The sequence below is a fragment of the Montipora capricornis genome, chromosome 13, assembly GCF_036669925.1.
Source record: "Montipora capricornis isolate CH-2021 chromosome 13, ASM3666992v2, whole genome shotgun sequence".
In the NCBI taxonomy this organism is placed as follows: Eukaryota; Metazoa; Cnidaria; class Anthozoa; order Scleractinia; family Acroporidae; genus Montipora; species Montipora capricornis.
Window position 1 is genome coordinate 10439243 of NC_090895.1, and position 27500 is coordinate 10466742.

The 27500-nt window shown below is 39.8% G+C and overlaps 4 protein-coding genes across 4 annotated transcripts in view; 3 read left to right on the forward strand and 1 right to left on the reverse strand.

The window, feature by feature from the left end:
* LOC138030048 (N-alpha-acetyltransferase 50-like) overlaps positions 1 to 1458 on the forward strand; it is an 18215-nt gene extending 16757 nt beyond the window's left edge. The window contains exon 6 of the mRNA XM_068877909.1: positions 1060 to 1458. Within this exon, the coding sequence (XP_068734010.1) occupies positions 1060 to 1204 (145 nt within the window). The 3' untranslated portion in view covers positions 1205 to 1458. The remainder of the gene's footprint in view (positions 1 to 1059) is intronic.
* A 1308-nt stretch (positions 1459 to 2766) lies between these two features.
* On the reverse strand, positions 2767 to 11136 carry LOC138030049 (histone H3-like). Its single transcript, XM_068877910.1, has 5 exons — positions 10955 to 11136; positions 8613 to 8713; positions 7804 to 7881; positions 6976 to 7013; positions 2767 to 4006 (listed from the first exon to the last, which is right to left on the reverse strand). The coding sequence occupies exons 1-5, from the start codon at positions 11106 to 11108 to the stop codon at positions 3910 to 3912; spliced, it is 468 nt and encodes a 155-aa protein (XP_068734011.1). The 5' UTR covers positions 11109 to 11136; the 3' UTR covers positions 2767 to 3909.
* Positions 11137 to 22329: 11193 nt separating this feature from the next.
* On the forward strand, positions 22330 to 23391 carry LOC138030471 (uncharacterized). The gene has a single exon (XM_068878380.1). It carries the CDS (start codon positions 22330 to 22332, stop codon positions 23389 to 23391), a length of 1062 nt encoding a protein of 353 aa, XP_068734481.1.
* Positions 23392 to 25527, forward strand: LOC138030472 (uncharacterized). Its single transcript, XM_068878381.1, has one exon. The coding sequence runs from the start codon at positions 23392 to 23394 to the stop codon at positions 25525 to 25527; it is 2136 nt and encodes a 711-aa protein (XP_068734482.1).
* The last annotated feature ends 1973 nt before the right edge of the window (positions 25528 to 27500 follow it).

A 27500-nucleotide genomic window follows, 5' to 3' on the forward strand; every position in this document is an offset into this window, starting at 1 on the left:
ACCTAACCTGTTCACTAAGTTTTCAGATTTGGTCGCCAGCTCAAGTATTTTAGTCGCCATGCTGGTGACTGAAAAAGTCACCATCAGCATGGCGCAACATCAGCAATTGCAACATTGAGCTCTGAAAAACTTTGCCAGTCAGGTGTTAACCCATTGACACCTCAAATTCCCCCAGTTGACGAGTAAAATCTCACTCCCAGGGATCAATGGGTTATTATGATTATTACTTTGCTGGACTATAAATTCCTCTTTCAACCCTGCTCCTTCTTTCCCTTTCCTGCTGTTATAAGCTCCCCATCCCCTTCAGAGTTTGTTAACTTTGAGAAATAATGTGGAAAATATGTGGAAATAATGTGTGAAGTGTGGAAAACTTCCCAATGCCTCTAATTGAATTTTAGGATACATGTAAACAAGTGGTCGTTGAAGGTGACATACGAACTTGTGACATTCCCTTTCACTCTGTAGGACAAACCTAACAAATATTAATCAGCTAGAAGTACATGTAGCTGAAACTAAGCAAGATAATGCTATGGTCACCCATCAAAAAAAGGGAAAGCAATACTTACACCTGTAACGTTATTCACCAAGTGGTGGTGATATTCACCACCTTCACTGACACTGAGGTGAATAAAATTATTGTTTTAGTAAACCATATAAGTTGAATAATAAGCCAATTTCATTGATAAAATTTGCTATTCGGTAACCAAAGTGAAGCGTTTTGTTTTTCTCCATAATAGTACAGTCATGTACTTGTCATTCACCTCTGAGCTACATGTAGGCAGACAGATTATGTGGAAAGCACTATTCACTTCTGTGGTATACACCAATTACTAACAATTCACTGAAGTGGTTTGTGGCTTGGTAAATATCCACCACTAGCCACTGACACTGACGCCTCCCGATAGACTATGCAATAATTTTTCATATATTCTTTTTTCTCTGTAAGTATTATGGAAGAAGGATAAGGTGTCAAATTTTCTCAACTCCACGATAATTATGCATGTTGGCTTTTGTTCCATTACTGGCTTTTCAAAGGGAGTATTCTTTTTATTATTGCAGACATGTTCAAGTCAGTAATGAAGGAGCAATAGGATTTTACAAAGGATTTGGATTTGAAATAATAGAAACAAAGAAGCAGTATTACAAGCACATTGAACCAGCAGATGCACACGTGTTGCAGAAAACTCTAAAAAATAAGGAGTGACACTTGTTTACAACGGAAGAATTATTTTTTGTGTGAAAGGAGAGTAGTCAAAAGCTGAGGAAGCACTGTTGCAGAACCTTTATTTGTCATGAATAATGTTGTGCTGGCATGGAAAGGAACATAGTAAGACCTAAAGCGATCTTTTTATGACAGACTGATTTATGAAGTGCAAAATCTCTGCTTTTCTCGTTAGGAACTATTATGATGTAATAATAATTATTATTAAAAACGACATTTCTTTTCACTTTTGTGAACCAGGATTTGTACAACTTGACCCTGATGTCATGATTGGTCCATAAGAGTGAATTGTTTTGTTTATGTTTTACTTTCTTTATACATGTATGTGATGGAGATTTTACAGTTGTGTGCTTACATTGTACTTACCAGGCCTTTGAATAAAAGCGATGCTGAAGTTGACCTTGCTTTGATACAAACCTCATTCCTTATGTAAATCATGTTGTTATAATGCTAATGAATTTTAATTTACTTGAGAAGAGCAGTGAGGTTTGTATCAAAATAAAGTCAACTGGAGCCTCAATTTTAATCAAAGGCCTGGTAACTGAGCACACTACTGTAAAATGGTCAAAAGTAGGGGAATCTGTATTTTCACCTCCCCTGGAGCCCAGGTCACTCCCCTAGTTAGAGACTGGTACTGGATTCTAGAGCAGCTGGCATATCTGTGGCCTGGAATTGCTTGAAGCATCTAAGCAGAGGTTAAAGGATGATGATGGAAGAAATTTGGAATAGGATAATATGACAACCTATTCATGAGTGCCTGACTTTTTTGTTCATGTGGTATGCATGGTCTAGCATGTTGTTCCCTCGCACCTTATGTTGAAAAATTGGACTAGGCGTGCGGTTGAATAAAAGCATTTGTTTTAAAGTGAATGCCTCCCAGAGGCTTTCTGTTTTGGCTGCTACTGGGTCTACAAACAGAAATTCTTTGCAAAGGCTGATTAATTCATGTTACAAAGACACAATGAAAAATTAATGATAAAAGCTTCAGTCATTTAGGGGCTATCAAGGCTGCTGCCTAAGAAAATTTTAAAGAGGCCCTCAGAGCTAAACGCTGAGAACTTAGGAGCCCAACATATGAAGTGAAAGGCGTTGCTGTGAAAAATTAAGGAGCCCAGAGCTATTCTTTGGGAGCCCCAGGCTACCGGGCTCCTGTTAGGCAACAGCCTTGGGCTATGGTCAGGCTTTGAAGTGGGTTGCTTTGCCTGATGATTTACTTTCAGACTTTGCACTGCAGACACTGGTTCTGAGCAGCATTGTCAGGTTTTTTTTTTATAATTATGTGACAAGAAAATTTGGGGAAAGATTCCGATCAAATATGGGTTGAAATCTCTGTTCTTCCAGCTTTGCTCAAGTATCACAAAGATGTCAGATTCGCTTTCCTTATGAGCCCTAAATTTTTTTCAGTTTTCTAGTTAAGTGAGAGGATTATTCATCCCATGAAAATAACATCTTTTTCAATCTGAATGGCTGAGAAAATTTCAGTTTTCAGGTAACAACTCTGTAAAGAGGTAATATAGTGTAAAAGAGAAGTAACAAACCATGCATTCTGATTGGCAAATGATTAAAGAAATTTTATTGGTTTTTCAAAAAATTACTCCCGCTCATTTTGTCGAAATTGCACTTGAAATCATGAGATAACCTACACAGCACGTAAACCCTTGAACCAATCTCACAAAGCTCTTTGCCTTAAGCATCTTAGTGCTCCTTTTGAACTGCACATGCAGTGGCATAATTTGGCATATTTGCCTTCTGTGCACTAAGGTTGGATATGGTTGGCAATGTATGCTTGTTGGCAAAGAGCTCTGGGATGTTGACAACAGGCCCTCCTTTTTGAAGGGAATACCCACTGCCAGTCTCTTGTAAAGGTATTGTCAACAGCACCGGTATTTCTCATAAAGAGAGGTGGTGAGGATGAATTATCTTGAATATATGCGAGAACCAGGTTGTTGGTTATTTGAATAGAAGCTGCTCTTCCACAATAGCATGCTACATGACATCAATTTTGTCAGCAATGCTACAAATCCTCTGGAACTAGAGTACATAAGAGCAAGTGAGTAGGACAACGTCAAGTGCCTTTTTTGAGTATTCAGCATTGGTTTGTGTCTCCATTTGTAGCTCTGCCTTATCAATCATGAGGTGGTCTTTGCTTTCTAAAACCTTTGTGGCATCCTGTCTGCAGATAAGGTTCACATTTTCAGTTGATTGACATCCTTCAGAGATATTTTGCATACATTAACTGCCACATAATTATGCAGTTCTGAAAGTCATGGTACTTGACATTAGCAACCTTTAGATTTTAGAACAGCTGTAGTTTTCCTCCAGTGGGCATGCTCAGAACAGAAAATTTAAACTTGGCACTTGTCACTCCAATCAAAAGCTCACTAATGCGCAAACGTAAACACCCATTTACTTTACCATAATTTCACGGTCAAAGCTTTCAAAATACTAAGGGTTTATTAACTAATACTGATAGAGTAATAATTAACCATACAAATAAATTTAAAAATAACAATAATAAAAGTAAGTTCCTTCTCATTTCCTTAAAATGTTTGTGTTTATAACAAAGAAATGATTAAAAAATTCAAATTGTGAGTATGGAAACGTCTGATTAAAATGCGACTGGTCTTTTAAAATATACACCAATCTTAAACATCAATTGGGTTGGGGCAATGTAAAATCTGTTTGCATTATCCTAATCCATCCTGGCGACCTCTGATTCTTCTTGCTAGCTGCATATCTCTGGGCATGACAGTAACTCGCTTCGCATGTATGGCACATAAATTGCTGTAAAATAAAAACAAACAACGAAAAAAAGGCAAACAGCAAAAAGAACAGTCATTCAATTCATCCATTCAAATTTTGAATACACAAAAGTTAGAGATGCATGAAAACTTGAAAGTTCAGTGTACTGATTTTTTTAAAGGGACCTTCCAAAGTTCTGGGGACATCTTCCAAAAAAAAAACATTTTTATTGTTTGCATTACATCAATGATCCACACTTCAAAAGGAGGATGGTTTAACAGGGCCGACACTAAGATTTCAAGTTGTTGGGTATAGAAAAAAAGTAGGTGTGAAACCATTTTCAAGAGACACTCTCCCCTCCCCACCCCAAAATGGTACCTGCGAAATTTAGCGGTAATTACCGGTACTTAAATTCAATATTTCAATAACAGTCTCAAGGACATAAATTAATGAACTCTCAGGGAAGAAAGCAACTTTAAAGAGAGAATTATGATGAATCATCTCACAATATGATGTCGCATTCTTTTGCTTGTTGGAAACTGGCAAAATGCTTCAGGCGTTCTCTCTAGAACTGTGGAGGGGAAGCCTCTTGCTTTTCGCAGGTTTGAATCGGCTGTCCTTGTTTTTTTTTTTTATCATGGTTTCTTCCCAATCATAATAATTTGAACATGAACAGGACAAGTACTGTATCTCCTGAACATTGTGTGCCGAAATTTTTTGCGCTGTTAGCCCGTGAACACAGACGTATGACAGTGAAATATACGTTTGCAGTGCAGAATGACACTTCTCTTTTTCCTGACTGCTCAGCGCGATGCATTTCTACCCGATACAAATAGGAAAGGAAGAAACAAGAGTCTGGATGACCATGTATTAGCTACTTAAATGGGCAGATATTGGAGTCTACATGCCTTTGACTCGATTAACTTAAGGCTGCACCTGTAAAAAAAGGTCTCGAGTTTATTCTGCCTCAATTCTGAAATTGACAACTGAGAGTTTTTGCGTGCGTCTACCTTGACGCTGACATTTCACACAACGGAAACCCCTCAAAGGTCTTTTAACTTTTCGTGGATGAATTCAGACTTACATTTTGATATGGTAAAGCAGAGTTTTCGCAGGTTCCAGAAATTTCAAGTTTACTCATTTTCTTTCATAGACACAGTATTTAATTCTCAATGTAGACTTTCTCAAAGCTACCGGTATTTTTGGTTCTATTTTAAAGTAGCTGGAGGTCATGCTCATAGTAGCAGGGGGAAATCCCCGGCCCACGGCCCTTAATGACAGCCCTGGTTTAAGAAACAAATCTACTCTATTTTATGTTGGATCATTTTACTCAGTGAATAAATACTGTGGAAGGAGTAATTATGACCCATAACAATGAAAACTGTCATTTACATGACACAAGCAAAGAACTTTGTACCATGACTGGATGCCTCATTTACATCTTTGGCCAGGGTCACTCAGTTACATTTGCAAAAATTCTCTTAATTTCTTACAGATTACACATGGCATAATCCCAACCCAGAGAGAGAAGTTGATTTAAGGAAAACAGAAAACAGAAAATCCAGGATACATGCATCAACACTAACACATAATAGAGTGGGACTGTTACTGCGATTTGCATAATTCTGCGGAATCTCACCTTCAAGCGTTAAGCGCCAAACTGTGTTTTGGCTTGCATTAATCAAATTTCCAAACATAGCCAGGAAGATTGACTCCACCTCTGGAAAGTGAATTGGAATTTTTGTGTAGTTCACAGCTTGAATTCCATTATATCTTTTTAGAGGGTTTTCAGTAGTTAAAGATTCCTTTGTTTTCCATCAACATTGAGTTCAAATGTACCGTGGGAAACAAAGATGCTGATTGATAGGTTATGTAATGTGCTTCAATTGATTTTGTTTGATTGATGGCAGCCAAAACGCACTTTGGCCGTTGAAGCTTGAAGATGAGACTGCAGAATCATGATAATCACAGTAATTTGAGAGTTAAAGTGCGTATGATGTAAACAATATCTTTAGCTTACTTTAAAGACATTTCAGTTGATGAAGAATGGTGTTTCTATTTTTGGATTATCTTTTTTTGTTTCAGAGATATTCAAGTTGATTATGTCACAAACTGTACAGATGACTGCAATAACTCACAAAATTGAGAATGTCTCCGAAAATATTGGATGGGTGTTGTTCAAACGTGGCAGTGGTAATCTACATTAAGTAAGGCATAACTGTACCATTCAACATGACTACAATCTCCGTCCAGGATGTAGCCGGTTGTTGACCCCTAAACTAAATACGAAGAGATTTAGCTAGATTCAGTAATTGTATTATGAAGTATGATATGTATTAATGTGTAGCTTATGCGATATAATTACTGTTATCCAGGATTTCCTGCCGTTGTAGTTGAATACATGTAAACCATACTTACTTACTTACTAAATTATACCATCAATGCTGTTGCCATGGCTACAATTTTGGGTGTTAAACAGGATTGATTTTGTCATTTATTGCCATAATAAGACATGTACACTCTCTGTAAGCTTATACAGAGATGTAAAGCATTAGGAGCAGCACATGCGTTTGAAGTCTGACCATCTGTCTCTACACTTATCTACTCAAATCAGAGATATTTGGTTCATTGCAGAGAAGAACTGGAAACGAGTGTTGCCATGGCAGCATCTTAATGATATTCACTTTGTGCCTTATCTGATGACAGTACATTACTGGTGCCAAGTTTGAACAACACCCATCCAATATTTTCTGAATATTCTCAATATATTATTTTGGGATTTATTACAAGCATGTGTACAGTTGGTGACGTCATCATTTTTTGAACAAAAACTTGAATATCTAAGAAATGAGAGAAGATATTCCAAAATAGAAAATACCATTCTTCATCATTTTTAAAGGTCTTTAAAATAAGCAAAAGGTATTTTTTAACTTCATAGGCACTTTAAAGAAAGCTACATGCACATTTGGAAATGCATAAAAAAGGAAGAAAAAGGGAACGGCGAATGGTACCAGTCCTCAAATAGTCTCACTAAAAATGCTTCTGCTGACTGCAAGAGAAGAAAATAATAGATAAATAAATGAGTAAATAATTCATTATTATACAATATCCAAACCTGAAAGCAGTATGACAATATAAATTTTCCCTTTTTGTTTTTAAGAAACTTTTTATGAGCAGCACGATTCATGCAAAGTTGACACAATTGATATCTTTACCATGTTAATTGCTAGGTACATGTAGAGGTATGAGTGGGCTTCCTCACCTCCCTGAAAATTAGTCTGCAAATGGACCAGGTCATGCTTCCCACTAGCTTGTCTGTCTGACTCAAATATTTTGTTCTACATGGGCTAAAATTGTAAAATCATCAAGCAAACTCATCTCATAGCTCATCTTGCACAGGGCAGGCAACACAGCAAGTACTGAAGACATGGAGTGGCAAGCATGCCACTGAGAGAGGGACTATAGTCCACTCCCTTGAACATATGCTCAGTGGTTTCATTAGAAGCTAGTCATTGGCGGTATACCGCCAACTGTTTGTCAGAAATTTGCCTCTGACAGCCAGATACTTGATCTGCCTTGATTTTCACTCAAACCCTTGTGAAAGACAAGAGTGACCACTGCTTACATTGATTATCCCAGGCATCTACTTCAAAAGTTCTTGAAACCACTGCACATGCTGCTCCATTAATTCGGTGTTTGCAATAAATTCACAGGGTTCCACCACTGACTTTCTGTCCTCAAGAGGAACTCCAAAGTAGTGATGAAAATAAAGTACCAGTAAACTAAAACAAAAAAGTTTACACCCCAAATAGAAATTTGACAAGAAAAACACTGTGTACCTCTTGAAGAGCAAACAAGGCTTTAACTTGCCACCTTAACTCGCCTCTCTTATAAAATCTGTCTGCTATTTCCCGCACCTGTTAAAAGTATATTTAATCCCTGGTAAATATACCTACCCACTATCAATTTACATCTTTTTAGAAAAAATATCTACTTGCAAAATTAATGACTAGCTCCCAGATGACTTGATAGCTCATTAGTTGGGGATGGTTGTGGGTTTGAGCACAACAATGTGTACTTAATCTACTAAATTGAACTTCTCCTTGAAGCAGAAAACCCTTTCCAATGGCGTTTAATGTTCGAGGTATTGTACCTGCCACATACCAAAACTGGTGGATTGCCTATTTTTTTCTGAATTTTTACTGAAATACGTTAAAACATGAACTTGCTGTTAAACTGTTAGAAATATATATTCATACTGGTTCAAACTTTTAAAATGTCAATAATAATAACCTCACATAAAGAGTGTTAAAAGTTATTGTTGTCGGTAAAGCCTCGGCCAAATCATTAATTATAACCCATAACGATGAAAACTGTCATTTACATGACACAAGCAAAGAACTTTGTACCATGACTGGATGCCTTATTTACATCTTTGGCCAGGATCACTCAGCTACAACTGCAAAAATTCATGTTGGATGACGTTGGATCATTCAACATTGTTTGGCCAGGCCTTAACAGGTTGGAAATGCACTAACCAAAACATTTCTGTCATTAATCCATTGACTCCAAGGAGTGAGACTTAATAGATTTTACTCGTCAATAGGGCAGTTCCAGATTCCATGGGTTAAATGTGGTTCTTGCTTACCAATCTCATGAAGGGTCCTTTTCTGAGTAACAAATGAGTTGTTTTCTGAAACTGTCTGATCTCCATGAGCGCCCTTGTTCCTGGACGATATCTTCTTTTTTCTAGCAAACAATAAACCAACACTCAATACTAGTATTGTAACAAGCAAAATAATATTATTATCAACTCAGAGCTGTTATTAAGGGTCGGAGGCCGGGAATTTTCCCCACCTCCCGGGTGTTTCATACCCGCCTAGTTTCAGAGTAAAGTAAACACTACAAAGTCGCTGTTTTCCTTCATGTACTTTCCTAGTTTCCCTGCCTAATTGAAAAGTTATTGACATTCCTATCAACTTGTTGGGCTGCCATGCAGCTCTCAGAACAACTCCCAGGATTGGTTCAGAAAACAATGGACGCAAAGAACCATGCAAAAGAAACAACAGACCATGACATAAAACACAATAGAGCTGCGTCCTAAAGGGATCCAATGAAATTTGAGGTTGTAAAGATCTGTGTCCTAACTGAACTTGTTCCAGGGATTCACTTTGATGACCAGGTAATTAAAAGCTTCTTAATCTACTTCTTGGTTATCTCTCCCTGTTACTGTCTCGGCAAGTGGAAAATCACCACTGGCCAGTACTGTCCGTCACCATTGGCCACTACTACCACTATTAGCCAAAATCACCATTGGCCACTATTGTCCATCAGCATTGGCCACTACGATCACTATTGGCCAAAATCAACACTGGCCGCTTTTATCGCTATCGGCCAAATTCACCATTGGCCACTACTGTGTGCATGTTTTGCAGAGAGACCCATGGCATTGCATAACACACTCCCCTCTTTCTGATAGCCGTTCAGTGCGCTCTGGACTCTCCAACTGAATTATTTCTTGTCTGGGCACACAGTTTATAGTTCATTTGAGTTCAAACATCTTTAGTCTACTTTGACAATCTTTCTGACCTTAAATATTTCTCTCCTTTCTGCGTAACTTTAAATTATTCACATAGACACCCTTCTTTCCATTTTCCTATTAAAAATGGGCAAAATTATGCTTTCATGTAAATACACAGAAGTCATATTTATGTTAATCACAGTAAGAAATTCCAAAACTAAAACTACGTTAGGATTTTGAAAACAATATGTACACTAAGCTGAAAATAATTAAAACGATTTATTCTTAAGAATCTTATAGTTTGTTGTTTTTTTCAATTTTAAATTTCTGATGACCTGAAAAGGAAACCAAGAATATAAAATTGCCCATTGATTTTCTTTGTTGGATGTGAAACAGCAGAAGGTTGCAGGTATTACTCTGGAGGGACCACCTATCAGGGTCTTCATATAACCCAGGAGAAATTACTGCCTTTTAACTCATTTGTCTCTGAAGTGGCCCCCATTAGAGAGTCAAATTGTCTGGTATTAGATGGAGTAAAATCTATTAGTATCACTCTCAGAATTGAAAGGGTTAAAAGGGGCATAGACTTGAGTGGACCTACAGTGCAATCAGTGGAGAATTTGGTTGGGACGCTTACACCAGGATGCGCCTGAAAACCTCTCAGACGTCAGAAACTAAGCATAACTGTCAAAATTCCACTAAAAGCTTGAAATTAGAAGCTCCCCATCTCTCCCAATCAATGTTGAAATATACAAGGAAATGTCTGTTTACTGTTGGCAACATTGTTCTTTTTTTGGGGGGGGGTGGGGGGTGAGTGTCCTAAGACTTTTGCCACTGATTGTAAATGTTATAATAAAATGATTTCTGCCAATAGGGTCTGTAGTCATCTTTAACTGTAGGTCCATTGTCACAACACAGGTTTCTCACTTAGAATGTGGAAGAGCACACACACTATTCAAAACAAACTACAGATGCCAGTGTGGTGGTCTGCTGCCTCAGAGCCGGTCGACGTATCATCTCAATAATAATATTATAATAACGATGGAGACTGCAGACAACCAGCCACCCAAAGAGTATTGTAAATAACTTTGTGTTGTAAGTTTGTCTTGCAATCAATTATCCCATGAGAATTAATTTGTCTATAAAACATGTTTATAATTTACCTCAACTTGTTTTCCCCATAATTATGAAAAAAAAAAAACTAAATGTCATTAAAAGGGATACTGGGCAAACTTCGAGCGAGATTAAACCCTAAAAATTGGTCAGCATAACCTCTTGACTTGTACCTGAGTGAAGTTTAACGAAAAATATATCACGGTTATTTAATCAGCAAACTAAGACGGCGGCTTACACCGTTTGCAGGCCTAATTCTCGGTTGTGCAAAAAACTTTTAGTCAAGCGCTTCTTGAATTCTGATAGCGAACTACACCTAGTTGTATATTGCAATGTTTACGAGCAAGTGAACCCACTTCTAGTTAACTCGCCATCTCTAGATTCTGATTGATGCCTGACATTCTGATGTATAACTTCAGTTGACTGTGATGTGCGTTTCTGAGGATCAGACTTTCTAGCCTTCTTGCTGGGTGACTTTTGGGGCGACCTATCGAGCGCAGTTCGAACCATGATGGTGGTAGAATGATGAATGATGCCGTTCAAGACAGAGCGCAAAAACCGCTGATTGGCTAGAGAATACTGACGTAAAATGGCTTTTTTTCGCGTAACTGCGCCTGCGCTAACTCAAAAGATTCGAAGTGATCGAGACAGTGATCGATCGAAGTGGAGAATAACACTTAGATAGCATTTGTCAAATTTTGTGGTAAGTTAGACGACTCATACCCTGGGTGCCAGAGGAATTTTTTTTCAAGGTCGGAGAGAACACTCAGCGATTCCAAATCAACGGTCGAGGACACACGATTGATTACTTCGCAAGTCTGCATGTCAAGTAGCAATGCGTCCTCTTGTATCATTTTGTTGGTTTTGGCTGCTGTGAATTTTCTTGACATGGAGTGTTGGTCTGCCCCCAGATTATTTAAAAATCTTACAGAAACCAGCGAACTGGCAACGAAATTCTTCTTTGTTCTCGGGAACAACTTGGTTTTGATGGACGAAAGGTTTTTGCTTTTGAAAATAAGTTTGGCTGGCCGTTGTCATTGAGGACTGTAACGCGGTCATACAACTTTGATCGTATAAAATCGTCCACTGGGTTTCTTGCTGCAGATGAACTGTGAGTGAACTTCAGCCTCAAAGTTGAATTTTCTGAACACCTGGGATTTACAATTTCCACGTCACGTAACCTTGACTGTTAAATGCCATCGATCTGTGCGAGGGTTTTGTTGCTGTTCCTCACAAGTATTTTTGCAGAAACCATTCCAGGAAATCTGCATCAAAGCGTCTTCCACTCAGTGTTTGGCAATATTGTCCTGATCAGTTGTGGAACAGCCCAGAAAAGTACATTACTGTAACAGAGTAACCATATTGGTCAACTTTTTCACATTTTATAAATGCAAAGTTTGCAAAACGGCTACAAAAACACATGTGCAGCAAAGCTTTGGAAGCATGCAAACACTTCAGGTACATTATATAATAATAATAATAATAATAATAGTAATAAGCCTTACAGCTTTAGTTAGATGCGTACCCCTGACTGAAAATTCTTTAACACTAATAATTAATATGAACACCAAATAATAATTATTAACAATTATTATTCGCCGAAGGCAAGGTGAATATCGGTTAATAAAAACCGAGATGAAGTTGAGGTTTTTATTCACCAACGTTCATAGAGTCTGAGGGAATATCGGAAACAATAATTTAAATTTGCCTGACAATAGAAGCAACTCAATTTCTTAGTAAATGATGCCATCGTGCAAATCGCCTATTACACAGTTAATTATTTGAATAATACACATTTTCTTTAAAACAATTAATTTATTTGTCTGTCACCTCAACAAAACAGCTTGTGGCTATTTTGAAAAACCGCTGAGGTGATTATCACGTAATAATAATCATCTCAATGACAACCAATCAGTGCAGAGAACTTTCAGTAATTATACTAATAAGCATATAATTCCTATAGCACAAGACAATAATGAACAATAATATTATTATAATTCCATGAGTGCATGTTGACATGAGATCAGCCCCTCAATCATATCCATTGATTATTGTTTTATTAAATTTTCATTTGATTCTTGACACTTGGACAAATTTAAAGCCAATCAGTTTCCAGCGTGGTAACACTTGATGCAATCAGTTTCCATATTATGTCATACTGTATATTTAAGAGCTGTTAACTGAGAGTGAGTGAACCAATCAGAAAGCTAAAAACACAGTATCCGTGGTTCAAAATTTCATAATGTAAGGTATTATCTTTCCCCTTGAGCATACACTGGCATTATTCACTTTCTGTGTAATGGTTTTATCATTGTTTTTGTTTGTAGGAAATGGTAGCCATACCTTATTTATGAAGAAACTGAAGTTGTGCAGTAGTACAGCAACCTACTTTTACTCTCTGAAGATTAGCTTTCTTGGTTCACGGAAAACCCTTTTCATTATTGTAAATACATTATGGCATGGAAGATATTTTCAAGCAGGTCTGGAGAATGTTCACCACCAAAATTTCCCATTTTGTCTGAATCATATTGCCGGTTTTCACTGTCACACCATCATGAAAACCATTCAACAAATAAAGTCAAAAATCAAAGAGATAAAGGAAGATGAATATTCGAATAGTCTCGCAAAGGTTCAGGTCTGTGTGATTTTTCGTGCGAGAGATATTCGAAGAATTGTTTACTCAAATTTATAAGGATTTGTATGGAGACGCCATGTTTGTGTCCCTCTCAGGGACACAAACATGGCGGCCGGAAGCTAACAAAAACATATGTCTTCGAGTTTTGCTATAAAAAGCCAGTAGTTGTCTTCTGAGGGCTCATAAACATCTATATGAGTACTTATTCTCATGAAAGGACTGTTCAGATTGCAAAATCTCAGCGGATAATTCACATTTTTAACCTACGTGATAGCGTTCTCGACCGCAATTTTAATATTGTGTCACGCAAAAGCTTAGAAATTCAACCTTGCTTTACCACGAGACGAAAAACCCTATCAAACTGAAAATTTGTGAAAAGACAAGTCTTCAGCTGTTCTAATAACTAACTAAACTAAAATCTCAAAAGGATTGATAATTCCTTATTTTTTAGTTTTGATGACGTCATGTGAAAACCAAGAATAAGTTCTTTCCTCCTTTTGTTTAGTGGTTGACTAGTGACTTGTGAAATTGTATGGTGCACAAGAGAGCTAAATGCAGTGTCTCCTTTAGTTGTAAAACATATATTAAAGGATCACAAATAATATTGTCATTGTTGTTGAGTAATGTTAGGATTTAGTACTGCCAGTGGTATTACAAGTGTCTCTTTTGAGTGGATTCCCCAATTTTCTGCTAACTTGACCCAAACAGATATAATATAGGTGGAGAACAAATTCGGGAAAATGAAAGGAAAAAATAGTAAACATACATCAGTTGATTATTTCAATACACTATTTGTTTTGTTCAATATTATTTGCACTAGAAAGAAAATTAACGACCATAAGAATTTAGTCGGTGATAAGGAAAAGTTTGTTCTGACTAAAACCTATATTGGAAATTTAGGCATTTGGGGTGCTTTTTCACAGGGTTACATGTGCATGGTATTAATTTTCATGTCAGTCCAATATTTTCTTGAAAACTGTGTTGTCTCTATAACTTTGTCCTTTTTTGTGAAGCATGACATTTTCTTCTCTCAATTCAACATTTGATTTGTGTTGCTGATCTTGTTTTTCCAGCAAAAGTGTGTTATGTTGAATAATAATTATTTTGTTATATAACTGTTTTTGCCCCAGCAGCGCATGCTCTCATTGGTTACTTCAAGGTCACATGACATCTAACAAAAACACTTTTGTCATTCAAAAGTCTCTGAGCGGGCAACAGTGCAAAATCTATGACGTCAGAGGGTAACAGTGCACTGTTGCCCGCAAATATTGACTGACGACCACCGTTGCTGTTCCCATTGCACGTTTTCCTATTTGTGCTATATAACAAATCACTTAATGACTGGTCTCTCAGGAAACAGTTCATTTTGTTTCCCTCATCTGCACCTCAGGGGAACATTGAAATTTTTAGGGAAACAAAATGAAATGTGTCCCTCGGGACCAGTCATTAAGTGTTTACTGTTGGGATAATAGCAAAATTATTGACCTTGGGTGTTTGGTGACACAGCTACATTGTAAAACATAACCATTATGAAAATGATATCTGTTTTACCTTATTAAAATAATAGTGAGCTAACTTTTTGGTGTGGTTTTACTCACAGGTCTTATAATAGGCCAAAAGCAATTTGAGAAATTCATGGGGTTGTGCATCGTGTTCAATGCAGTTTGTTCTGTGCATGTAAATAATAATATGAAATGAAACATGTTTAGTGGCACTCAATATAATGCTAAGCAGTGTACTGCTGTCAGTGGTGTGTGTGTCTTGGTGAAGAGGGGGGGAGGGGGGGGGGGTTAGTACTGCAAAGGCATTGGCATGACTCATTGTCGTAATGAGCTAAACCCAAATTCTTAACTTCATGTTTTTTTGTGAAAGTTTTTGTTTTCATTCTCGATTTTTCTCTGCTTAATATCCAGCTCCTGCTTTTGATCCTTGAGGGTTTTCTACCTGTCTGACTAATTCTGTGTAACTTAGTGCTTCAGTTCTCTTGGCAGATTATTGGCACTGACAAAGAAGGGGGCGTAGAATCTATATTGAGGGGTAGGGGAAATTCAATTCAGGGCAGATTATTATTGCAACTATTGTAATGTTATTACATCACTCACCTTCATTGGTGAAATGTATTCATCAATGTGGCAAATTCTGTAGTCTTTGTGAGCCAGTAGCAAGTGAATAAAAATTTTCTAGTGTGGTGAACTGTTTTGCTGGCATCAAAAGCCAAAAAAAGCGCTTTGCACATTGAACTAGAGCACCTTTGCTGACATTTTCAGTCTCTAAACGGAAAAAGCAGCTTACTTTGTTGAATAAACTTAACTCGCCCTTTGCAAAGAGTCCCATAAACTTGAAAAAGCACACAATCCCCCGGTAGTCAGATGTGACAGTTGACATATTTTATTTTTAGTTACACAAAACATAGCAATGAACTTTGTTGAAGGGAAGAAAATAACAGGGTTTGTTGTCAATATTTGCCGCTGTTTAATATAACAGGCAGCCGCTCTGTCGCCTTGGCTTATAAAGCGAGAAAACTTACATTGTATGAACAATGTCGACAAGATATTAACTCGAAGTTAAAAACATACATGTACGCTATATGCATTTCAGGACAACTTACGATCCCAAAACCTCACAAACTATATCGAGTGGCGTGAAAGTATAAGGCACTGGACTTCGCTTTTCTGTGTAAAATCAGTTACAACTGTGAAGACGAACACTAGCGGTAAAAAAACCTGCTTCTCTTCAAACTTCGATTTGAAAAAGTCTCTCTTGGTGTATGAAATCGGAATTCCACCTTTAAACACCTCTCAAAAATTTTCATATCAACGAAAAAAAAGTCATATTTGATATGTTTCGCGAAAATAATTTACCTCCAACATATCTCTGTTCTGAGCTTAAAGAGTAACCGACCACCTTAAGAAACGCAAAACTCTAAACAGCTAACGTTAAATAAAGCTTCGAAGCTCGTCAAAAACTCTATTGCTTTAGGCGAACTGGTTTTGGTCCGATCTCTTCCCTGACGGCTCTGAAGCATCGTTGAATGATGGCAGATTCAGATCATCTTTTTGCAAATTTTCTCAGAGAAACGCCAGCGACGTGACAGCCTCCACAATGACGTGGTGGATTTTGATTTGTCGTCCGCCATTTTGAAAATGGAATGGCGGCAACACAAGTGTGATTCTAGTGCGCATGTCTAGCGGTTTTTGCGCTCTGTCGCCGTTCAACGTTCGCGCGCATTTTGTCCAATGGCTCGAGCCTGTAGATAAACTATCATTTTGGTCAGAGGTCATTCCATAAATTCCGGAAGCTTGAGAAGAGAATCAACTTCCGGTTCCAATACTAGCGGTACGTGCATTCTGAGGTCATTTAATTAATGAGACATTTTACTCATGTTACCATGACAAATTTCAAGGAAATAAATGGCTGAAGTTCCCTGCTTCTTATTACAGAATTTTCAATAAGAGCCGGCGGCCGGTGAAATTCGCCGGTTATTGCGCCTGAACTCGCCGCCTACTTTTCCTAGCCTATTAATGGCTGCGAGGCTACCGGTGACCTTGTATTGATACAGTCCTCACTGCTTTTATCACAGGCAGACAACCCTAAGGAGGCGAGAGCGCGTTACGTCACGTTATTTTGAGACAGTTGCAACGATTAAACTGATCGAGGAAAATGTTCCATAAAAACTTCAAATCGCGATGTTTATTTTGGAAAATTCATTTCATGGACAGCCAGATAAATAAGTTCACTCACCTACTATTTTCTTCGTTGTCCTGAGTGATTTGATGGGTTTTTGGGACGCTTCGATTTCCTCTTCAGATCCCACGCATCGCCACATACAATATAAATAGACAAGGGGTGCAACTTCCAAGCGCTCACGGCCGAGTGCCTTGATGACGGCTATCAAATTCCAATGATGCATGAGCGAAGCTTGAAAATCGAGCAGGATTTTAAGGTTGCAGAGCCTTGCAAATGGGATGAATTTTGGCACGATGCTAGCAAAATTATCGACTTTCTACGTGCCCAAGGCTGGGAGGCGAGCGACCTTTGGAAGTGGGAGAAATTCGGCTAAATTTTGGAGGCACCCGGCCGTGAGCGGTCTTGGAAGTTGCACGCCTTGCCGTCACGTAGCAGAGGCCTGGTAGTGAGCGGCGATCGCTTGGAGTGCCACGTGATCGTGGTTTGTATTTGGCGATCGTTTAGCGGGTGAGACATTCTACGGTTAGCCTTCGCCGCAGGCAGAAGTAATGTTTGGTTCTCCTTATAGATGATGTCGAAGTCAAGTAGTTCGTTTCCCAAAGCAAGTGAGAGTTTTCTCTCACAGTTTAGTGCTATCGTTTCTACTTTGGACCTGAAACGTTCAAGCGATTCCCCCGAGAACTTTGGCAGGAATTGAGAGGTTCAAGGGAAACAATCCGTTGAGCAACGAAGACCAATTTACTGCCGACTAGAAGCTCCTTTCGTGCCATAAATTTTCCCATTAATTGGAATATACAAGTTTCTTCCTATTCTTGGAAGCAAGATCTTGTGCATATCGACGGTTTTCGTTTGTGGAAATTGTCTTCTTAGATGCTTCCAATTCTGCGTGTGGACGTTATATTGATTTTTAGGGTAAGTTTTTCACCTAAATTGCTTAGCGTCCTTGCCGTTGAGATTGCCAAGATGACGACAGTTTTTGACGATAATATGATGAATGATTATATTTTCTCTGCCTACCGTCTAGTAATGGATTCTTAGAAAGTTCAGCGTAATTCTTGCCGTTGTCATCGGCAACGTCGCAGTTTTTGATGGCTGTTTACATAGTGAACGATGATATTTTTTCTGCCGTTGATGTTATTTGGCATCCGCAGACCTGTGACAGATTTGCATGTCACTTTACATCGCTAGCTAGTCGTGGGTTCAATTCCCACCCTGGTCAGAGTTTTTCTCTGTCCTTGTGTGGTCCCATTTCCATCAGTAGGGCTAACGCTCAAATGGTTCATATGGGATAGAAATCTAGCACTTCACATTACCGTCTATTCAGTTAACAAGGTTTTATCAGCCTGGGTCTTCCGGAGTGAACGCCTTTGCTCTGGACTGGTCCATAGATATTAGCTTCTTATGCCCTCCTGTCTGTTTAACCTCCATAATTGTTTTCATCCGAGCGTCTACTGCAGCAGGTTCCACTTTGGAATTACGCCTGTTGTTGGCCGCGCCTATGTTTTCGTTGTATGGTCTCCGCTTGGATGTTCCAATTCTTTTCGTCAGAAGCCTGGCCAAGATCACTAAGTTTGGTCTTAGTTCCTCGTATTTTCTCGGTGATTACGCTATAGGTGTCAGTTTTCCTACTAGACTATATATAGCTGCTGAAGTTATGTTTGGCTGCGTTGTTTTTTGCGTTCCAGAGTTCTAGTTTTTTATTGTACATTACGCTCTAACTTTCGTTTTTTGCTGCATGCTCTCGTTTGCGTTGCACAGCCTAGGGACCGAGTCTGTTATGTCTCGTTATTTGTTGTTCTTTATTATTTATGTTTTTTGTTTATTTGGGGTGGTGACCCTGTGGGCCTTGGTGGGTTTGTTCTGTTTAGGTACGCGCGAAGTATCGACTTTTATAAACCATGCTTTGCGAACATGACCTAGACGGCCTCTAGTTTCGTTTGGGTTGCGCAGGCTACGGGTCTCTGTTAGTCATTCTCGATTGCTGAGTTATTTTTCGTTTAGTGCGTTGATATTGAGCTATAATCATAGCTTGTCCTTGTTGCCCTCGCGTTTTTGACGATTATGTCTGTATGTCGTTCTTGATTCATACGTCGTTAGCTTATCCGTTTATACGTTTTATAGTTTTTAGTATTGTTGCCCCTGACGAGTTTCCTATGTCTCTTTATGCATTCATCTTCATGTACGATGTTTTTGATAACATGGGGTATTGACTGGCCCTTGATAATCACCCTTGGTGGGTTTGTTGTGTTCAGATACACATGAAGTATTGATGTTCAAGAACTGTGTGTTTATAGCACGGGATTCAGGCCCTTGTCGTTCACCCTTGGTGGGTCTGTTATTCTTGCCCTTGAGCGATGCTAGATTGGGCTAGAGGTCCTTGATAGTCACCCTTGTTGGGTTTTTCGTATCTAGGTAAGTACTTATGTCCTTCTGTTATCCTTATGCTTAAGGCTTTGATTATTCCATTTATAGGTTCCCTGTTTTTAGTCCGTCATTATTTTTCTGCTTGCTTTTCTCCAGAGTCTTCCAGTTCATGCTGCAGTCCATTTATCCATTTACCTTTTCGTTCTTTTTTCTCTGTCTTTATTATTATTTTGCAGTGTGTTGCTTTTTCTCTTTTCGTTTCTTTAGTCATTTTTCACGCAAAGTTCTGGTTGACATCTCTGCCGTTTTCCCAAGAAGTCGTTTCCGTGACTGAAAAGCTTGATTGGCAGTTCTCACCTCCAGTGAACCCGGAGCATCTCTGCATTATCCCATGTTTTCAACGGACGGAAGTCATTCGCTGTGGAAGTCTTTGATGCCGTTCCTTTTCCGCTCAGTGTTTGTTGGATTCATCCAAATCGGTTTCAACTATCCTTTGTGCTTGCTATATTTTCAAGTGGTTCCACGATTTGGCCGGAGTCTGTACTGTCCTCCAATCAACAAGCGCCCGGTGAGACTCTGGATAATGGATAATTTTTTTGATTGGTCGCTTGCATACCAATGGAGTCCGACAGGAAGTCCGTAAGTAAAATGAAGAAGTACCTCACCAGAAATCCCAGAACCTACTTTCTCCTTTTGGAGGGAGATTCGAAATCTAAAACTAGTTTCAGTGCTGTTTGTTTTTTGTTTCGTCGCTGTTTTCTTCTAACTTAAAGCACCTCAGAAATATATAAATAGAAACAATAATAAAACGACGGGGAATAATGTCTAACAGTTTCGATGTAAATAAACAGCAGCTGTTTTAGCACGGGAATTTTCCCACGCTGCTAAAACTGATTGCTGTTACTGTTGCAAAAGTAGCGTGGGAAAACGTTTCATCAGTCTCTTTGTAGCCTGCTTTGCAAGCGTTCCTGTTCGATAGAAGAGCTTCGAAACGATTTTCCGCAAACTGACCGAGCGAAAGCTGGGGCAAGAGACTAAGGAAACCACTATTTACTGGGTTGCCAGTATGGCAAACCCAGTCGGGGTCTGCGTTTAGTTTTGTTGGAACAGAATTGCGTTACATTGTACTCTATTGCGTTACTCGAATACGAAATCGGATAGTTTCATTTTTTGATTGACACTTTTGTATCGAGTGTTTTTACTTCGCACATGGATCTTGTAGTCTCAAGCTCACGATCTCTCGTGTAGAAAAAAGTCTGTTCAATCGGAGAAATACGGATATCTGTTATCTAGAGAGTTCTGAGTCTTTGCGGAAGAAAGTTCTAAAATCATACTATATATTTGCTGGTGCCGAGACCCGGGAATTCAAATCGGGAAAGATCGTTCAAGTGAAGAAAATCAGTGCGGGTAGACATGGCTGAAGCGAAAAAGAAGTTGAAGAAGAAGATAACAATCCGTGAGAGCCATCGGACGTTTGTGAGAAAGATTATAGCCGAAGCAAGGGAGTCTCTGACTAGTGGAGAATCTATTGATCTGAAAAAGCTTAAGTTCTTCAAATCGACACTGAAGGATAAATCTTCGGAGGTCAAGAGTTTAAATGAAGCGGTTCTCGAATATATTCTTGACGACTCGCAAATCCAAGAAGATGTGGGTGCTAGCTGCGATTTCGCCAGTGCAATCCAGGAGTGTATTGTTGATCTGGAAACGGCCTTAACTTCGGAAAGGGATCACGAAAGGAGCTTTTCACAATCTGCTGAATCTAGTTTGAACACCGTGCAAGCAGGATCTAGCGCGTATGTATCAATTCACAGCCATGCCAAACTGCCAAAACTCGAACTAAAGAAGTTCTTCGGGAATCCAATCGACTGGTATCCGTTTTGGGAGTCTTTTGACTCGGCTGTCCATCGAAACAGCACTCTAAATGGAGCAGATAAGTTCAATTATTTTGAAATCACTGCTTGTAGGATCTGCCGCCCATGTTATTGCCGGATTGCCTCTGACAAATGGCAATTATGAGAAGGCTATTGATCTTCTGAAAAAGAGATTTGGGAATGGTCAAATCGTCATTTCAAGTCACATGGAAGCTTTGACTAAAATCCCGAAAATAACGTCCATTCATGAAGTGAAACGGCTTCGTAATCTGTATGATACGGTGGAATCACATATGCGTAGCCTCGAGAGTTTGGAAATTTCTCAAGAAATGTATGGCTGTTTTCTAACGCCCTTGATCATGCAAAAATTGCCAGAAGAGTTCAGGATTGCCGTCACACGAAATCTAACATCTGAAACGTGGGTCCTAAAGGATATTATGTCCGAATTCCAAAGGGAGCTACAATTACGTGAGAACTGTCAACATGTCCCTGGAGAGGTGGGGAATAAGGAGTTTCGGACTCCAAACCCATCAAGGCGTATGCCAGTATATCAACCATCGACAACCTCAGCCTTGTTTGCGGACGGTGGGAAAAGCATTCATCAAGGCCCTTGGTGCATATATTATAAGGGGTCACATCCATCTATTAAATGTAATGTGGTAACTGACATCTCTGCAAGGAGGCAATTGCTTCGACAGAAAGGAAAGTGTTTCAGATGCCTACGTAATGGCCACCTCGCCAATCAGTGTAGTAAGGAATGTCACATCTGTGGTTTGGGTCATCATGCCTCTATCTGTGTAAAATTCAAGTAAGGAAAAACAATCAACTTCCCAAGGAAGAATTGCAGCCACTAATGAAGGAGTTTCACTCAACCCTACTGTAGCATCATTCCAAGCTTCATCTACCAGTATGTTTGTCAGCTCTAAATCCAGTGTACTTCTGCAGACAGCAAGAGCAAACATCTCCAAGCCAGGGAGTAGTGAACATTCTGTCAATGCCAGAATGGTGTTTGATAGTGGCAGTCAAAGAAGCTACATCTCAGAGAACTTGCAGAACACTCTGAAGCTACCTGTGGCTGGCCAGGACACATTACTGATCAAGACCTTCGGAGAGTCTACTGCCAAACTAAGGCAGTGTGACATCGTTCACTTTGCAGTGGGAGGCAGTTGATGGTATGCAGATATATGTTTCAGCATATGTAGTACCAGTGATCTGTGCACCAATCAGTAATCAAATCATTGAGTTTACTCAAGCTTACTACCCTCACTTGCAGTGCTTAAGGCTCGCTGATAATTCCCATGGTGGTGAGGATTTGAGTGTAGATATACTTATTGGTGCAGATTTCTACTGGAATTTTGTAAGTGGAAGTGTTGTTCGTCGTCCAGAATCAGGTCCTATTGCCCTTTCTACCAAACTCGGTTATATACTTTCTGGACCAGTTGGAATTCCTGTGCCAGGGCAGGGAGACTCCTCAATCAATCTTACCGAAACCCATGTGCTCAAGATCTCAAATTGTGTCATTGAAGGAGGAGATTCACTTGAAGAAGAAATTAAGCACTTTTGGGATTTAGAAACACTAGGAATCAAACACGATGAACCGACGGTCTATGAGAAATTCATTGAAGATATCAGGCACAATGGAGAAAGATATGAAGTCAAATTGCCTTTCAAGGAAGATCATCCCTTACTCCCAGACAACTATCATTTAAGCAAAATGAGGCTGGAGTCATTGCTGCAGAGACTGAAATCGAAACCCGAAGTCCTCAAACACTATGATGAAGTCGTTAAGGAGCAACTTGAAAGGAACATTATTGAACCAGTGAACTTGACGGAACAAACAGAAGTAGGCAAGGTCCACTATTTACCTCACCGAGAAATTATCAGGCTTGATAAGGACACAACTAAACTCCGCGTAGTCTATGACGCATCTGCTAAGCATCATGGACCAAGCCTCAACAATTGCTTGTACTCTGGACCACCCCTCACTCCCATGATCTTCGATTTAATGACACGATTCAGGGCTCACAAGGTTGCACTTACTGCCGATATAGAGAAGGCGTTCCTGAATATTGCTATTGCTCCCGAGCACCGTGACTTCCTGCGATTTCTTTGGGTTAATGACATTCTTACTGACAAGCCGAAGGTACTCATTATGCGATTCACCAGAGTAGTCTTCGGAGTTAATTCCAGCCCATTTCTCCTAAATGGAACTATTAGACATCATCTGAACACGTAAATGGATAGAGATCCAGAATTTGTCGAGGAAGTGTTACGTTCTATTTATGTGGATGACCTGGCTTCTTCAAGGCCTGATGTTCCTTCAGCCTATGACTTCTACTCCAAACTCAGGAAAAGATTCGTGGAAGCTGGCTTCAACATGCGCAAGTGGCTGACAAATGGTCAGGAGTTGGCAAATAGAATCAAGTCAGAGGAGGGCCAAGTAGCGATACAGCATCACCCCTCTCCTGATTTACAGCAAGAAGATCAGACTTTCTCCAAGACACAGTTTCAGAATGTGGATAATTCAGAAGGTCTTCCAAAGGTGCTGGGAACATCTTGGAATCCTATAGAAGATAAGCTTGTCTTTACTTTCAAGAGCTTAACCAGTTACCTGGCAGAAGAAATCGTCACAAAACGAGTCGTTCTCAGTTCTATTGCGAAAATATTTGACCCTCTTGGAATACTGTCTCCAATGTTTGTTGCATTCAAAATACTGTTTCAAGACATTTGCAAGAGGGATGTTGATTGGGACGCTCCTCTGGACGGAGACGTACTGGAACGGTGGAAGTCATTGTTACAGGACATACAAACTATTTCGAGTTTCTCAATCGACAGATGTTACTCATCGAGACTGAACTGTGTTGAGACTCCTACATTTCAGTTGCATGGGTTTGGAGATGCATCAGACAAAGCCTTTGGTGGTGTTGTTTACCTTAGAATACAGTCAGAAAATTCAGTTGTTTGCAAGCTTGTTGCCTCGAAGACGAGAGTATCACCCCTTACTGGTGTCACCACACCCAAATTAGAACTTCTGTCTGCATTGGTGCTTGCAAGACTAATCACAAGCGTTCATAAGGCACTTGGTCCATCTTTTAATATCACTGAATGTGTATGTTGGTTGGACTCAGAAATTGCATTGTGGTGGATCAACAAGACTGATAAGGAATTTAAGGCATTTGTACAAAATCGAGTCGTTGAAATCCGCAAGCTTGTAGCCCCAGATCTATGGAATTATGTCCCTTCTGCGCAAAACCCAGCGGACATCCCATCACGAGGGTGCAAGGCCTCAAAGCTAAAACATGAAAAACTTTGGTGGGAAGGTCCTGCTTTCTTAAAGGGGAAGAATCCTGACAGTTGGCCAAGTCAGAAGGAGTTTGGACCAAGGAATTTCGAGAAAGACGTCTTCAGTGAAATCAAGCCAGCGAAAAAGGTCACTACTGTCGCTGTTGCCGTGGAAGTCAAGGGACTAGATGAAGTAATCCCTCCTGCTAATTTCAGTGACGTCTACAGACTCTTAAGAGTAACGTCTTACGTTTTGAGATTTATCTGTCGCGTTCGGGGAAGGCAAGGACAGCCTCAGTTTACCTCAGTGGAGATTCAGCCGGAAGAATTAAGTGACGCGGAATCACTGTGGATCAAGCATGTCCAGAAGTATGTGCGAGAGGAAGAAGATTTCGGACAGACGCGTTATTCCTTGGGTCTCTTTGAAGACGACAGGGGCATATTGAGATGTGGAGGAAGACTACATAATGCGCCCCTGCCGTATTCAGCCCGTTTTCCTGCGATTCTACCCCGGAAACATCAATTCACTGTTCTTATGATCAAGAGGAGTCACAGCAATGTCATGCACAACGGCGTCAAAGAAACACTAACTGATTTAAGGTCAAGATTCTGGGTTGTAAGGGGTAGACAGACCGTACGTGACGTGATTTCGCCTTGCGCTACATGCACGAAACTTGAAGGGAGATCATACAATGCTCCTCCTCAGCCTCCCCTCCCAGATTTCAGAGTATCAGATGAATTTGCCTTCACCCAGGTTGGTGTCGATTTTGCTGGGCCAGTCTATTTAAGAGATGTCTTCTCCAAGAGTAAGAAGGTCTTCAAGGCATACATTGCTCTCTTTACTTGTGCTTCCTCTCGGGCCGTCCATCTTGAGCTTGTACCTGACTTGACGACAGAAACGTTTTTGAGGGGCCTGAGGCGGTTCATTTCGGGGAGAGCGATGCCACGCTTTGTCGTTTCCGATAATGGGAAGAGCTTTAAGGGCTCAAGTCTGAAAACGTTTCTCCATCTTCGTGGAATTACCTGGCAATTTATTGTTCCTCGCGCTCCTTGGTGGGATGGGTTCTCGACCTTATGGTGGGCTCCGTGAAAAGTTGCCTCAAAAAAACTCTTGGGAATGCACGAATCACGCACGAAGAGTTCGAAACGGCGCTGATTGAATTTGAAGGAATTCTTAACTCACGCCCTTTGACGTATCTCTATGAAGACCTGGAAGAACCACTCACTCCTGCCTCTCTATGCATCGAAGATTACTTAGTCCCAATCTAAGGCCCGAAGGCGCCATTCCGCCTACCACAGCAATCGAGTTGTCCAGAAGACAGAAACATCTTGATATGGTTCTTAAACACTTCTGGAATCGTTGGCGAAGGGAATAACTTACTGAGCTGAGCGAGCATCATCTTGGAAGGAAGACCGCACAATCTCGAGTGATCAAGCAAGGAGACGTGGTATGCGTTCATGAAGAAAAGGTGCCTCGACAAAGGTGGAAACTTGGTACAGTAAAGGAGTTAATTCATGGCAGAGATAATCTCGTGCGCTCAGCTATCGTTCAGTTGGGTTCTGAGGGGAACAGAACCGAAATCAAACGCCCGGTCCAAAGGTTGTATCCTGTTGAAGTTTCTGAAGACCGTCAATATCGTGTTAACAAGGAGAAGGAAGATGCAGCGCAGCCGGTTGTTAGATTTATTCCAGACGATCAAGTAAACATTATGCGTTGCAACTGACAGTATCTGTCGTAGTTACTTTTTAAGGAACGTTGCTGTATGTTGCCTCTTAAAGTTGATGTAAAATCCTTTGATTGACAGGGTCAATCAAGGGGGGGAGTGTGTTGGAACAGAATTGCGTTACATTGTACTCTATTGCGTTACTCGAATACGAAATCGGATAGTTTCATTTTTTGATTGACACTTTTGTATCGAGTGTTTTTACTTCGCACATGGATCTTGTAGTCTCAAGCTCACGATCTCTCGTGTAGAAAAAAGTCTGTTCATTCGGAGAAATACGGATATCTGTTATCTAGAGAGTTCTAAGTCTTTGCGGAATGAAGTTCTGAAATCATACTATATAAGTTTGTTTGTTTTCTTGTTTTCTTTTTTTTTCCGTGTCGGTAATAGTCTTGCCTGTCAGTCCCCTGCTAAGTGGTGTCTTTGTGCATAGAGCCTTCTGCGCGTATTTTCTTAGGATCGAGAGGGTAGTGGGAAATGCGTAGATTTCTCTGGTGGACACAGTAGAACGATTAACTTAACCGGCAATGGCGTCGAAAGTCGAATGGCGTTTTAGTGGATCTTTGAACAAAATATACCCTTATGAAGCTCAATAATGGAAAGTCAGTTGGATAAACTAGGCAGGCGGTGAAAAACCAACATCTGGAATCCGAATCTCAAAAGCGACGAGTAATGGACTTCGACAACAATCTATCACCCGTCGAGCCGAAATCAAAGTGAGCTGTATATCTAAAATAATATTTTACCAAGTGTGCTGTTATGTAGAACACTGAAACCAAATGGAAAATTCACTGGTAAGTTATGGGTTCAACAAAGACAGAGAACGATTGAACGAAGCCAATGTTTCTCGCTTCTCTTTTATTTGTTATTCTTCAGAGACTGGAATGCTGTAGTTCAATACCACACAATTCAGTGCCTTCTGATTTTCTGTAACACGTACCACAGGCAACCCAGTGTATGCTTCACGGAAGCATCTCGTTTTGGAAAAACATCCACCTTTGGTTGAATTGACAAACGCTAATTGACGTCTTATTAACAAATTAGCCAATAACAGATAACCATGTTAACTTCCGTCAAAGCAAGCCGAGCCACCCCACGAGGAAGTTAAATTTGTAACGTCAGCTTCTCAACCGGGTACGACTGTTTATGTTTCTTCCGAGAATTTGTTTAAACCATCGAAAACGAAAGAAACTTAAAGACAAATTTTAGCTGATATTTGCAGAGCGGTTGGAATAAAAGTTGTCAAAAACAACAGCCAGTTTTCAGAATTTGTAAGGCTGTTAAATGCGAAACTCCACCGAAGCTGACCATGAAACCATTCAAGAGGTTTTAGTTTAAA

Coding starts and splice junctions, on each gene's coding strand:
- LOC138030049 (XM_068877910.1), bottom strand. CDS start 11,108: ATGGTTCGAACTGCGCTCGATAGGTCGCCCCAAAAGTCACCCAGCAAG. Junction 8,714..10,954: donor AGATGGCGAGTTAACTAGAA/GTGGGTTCACTT, acceptor ATTGTTTGCTAG/AAAAAAGAAGATATCGTCCA. Junction 7,014..7,803: donor CCTTGTTTGCTCTTCAAGAG/GTACACAGTGTT, acceptor CTTCTCTTGCAG/TCAGCAGAAGCATTTTTAGT.
- LOC138030471 (XM_068878380.1), top strand. CDS start 22,330: ATGCAGATATATGTTTCAGCATATGTAGTACCAGTGATCTGTGCACCA.
- LOC138030472 (XM_068878381.1), top strand. CDS start 23,392: ATGGATAGAGATCCAGAATTTGTCGAGGAAGTGTTACGTTCTATTTAT.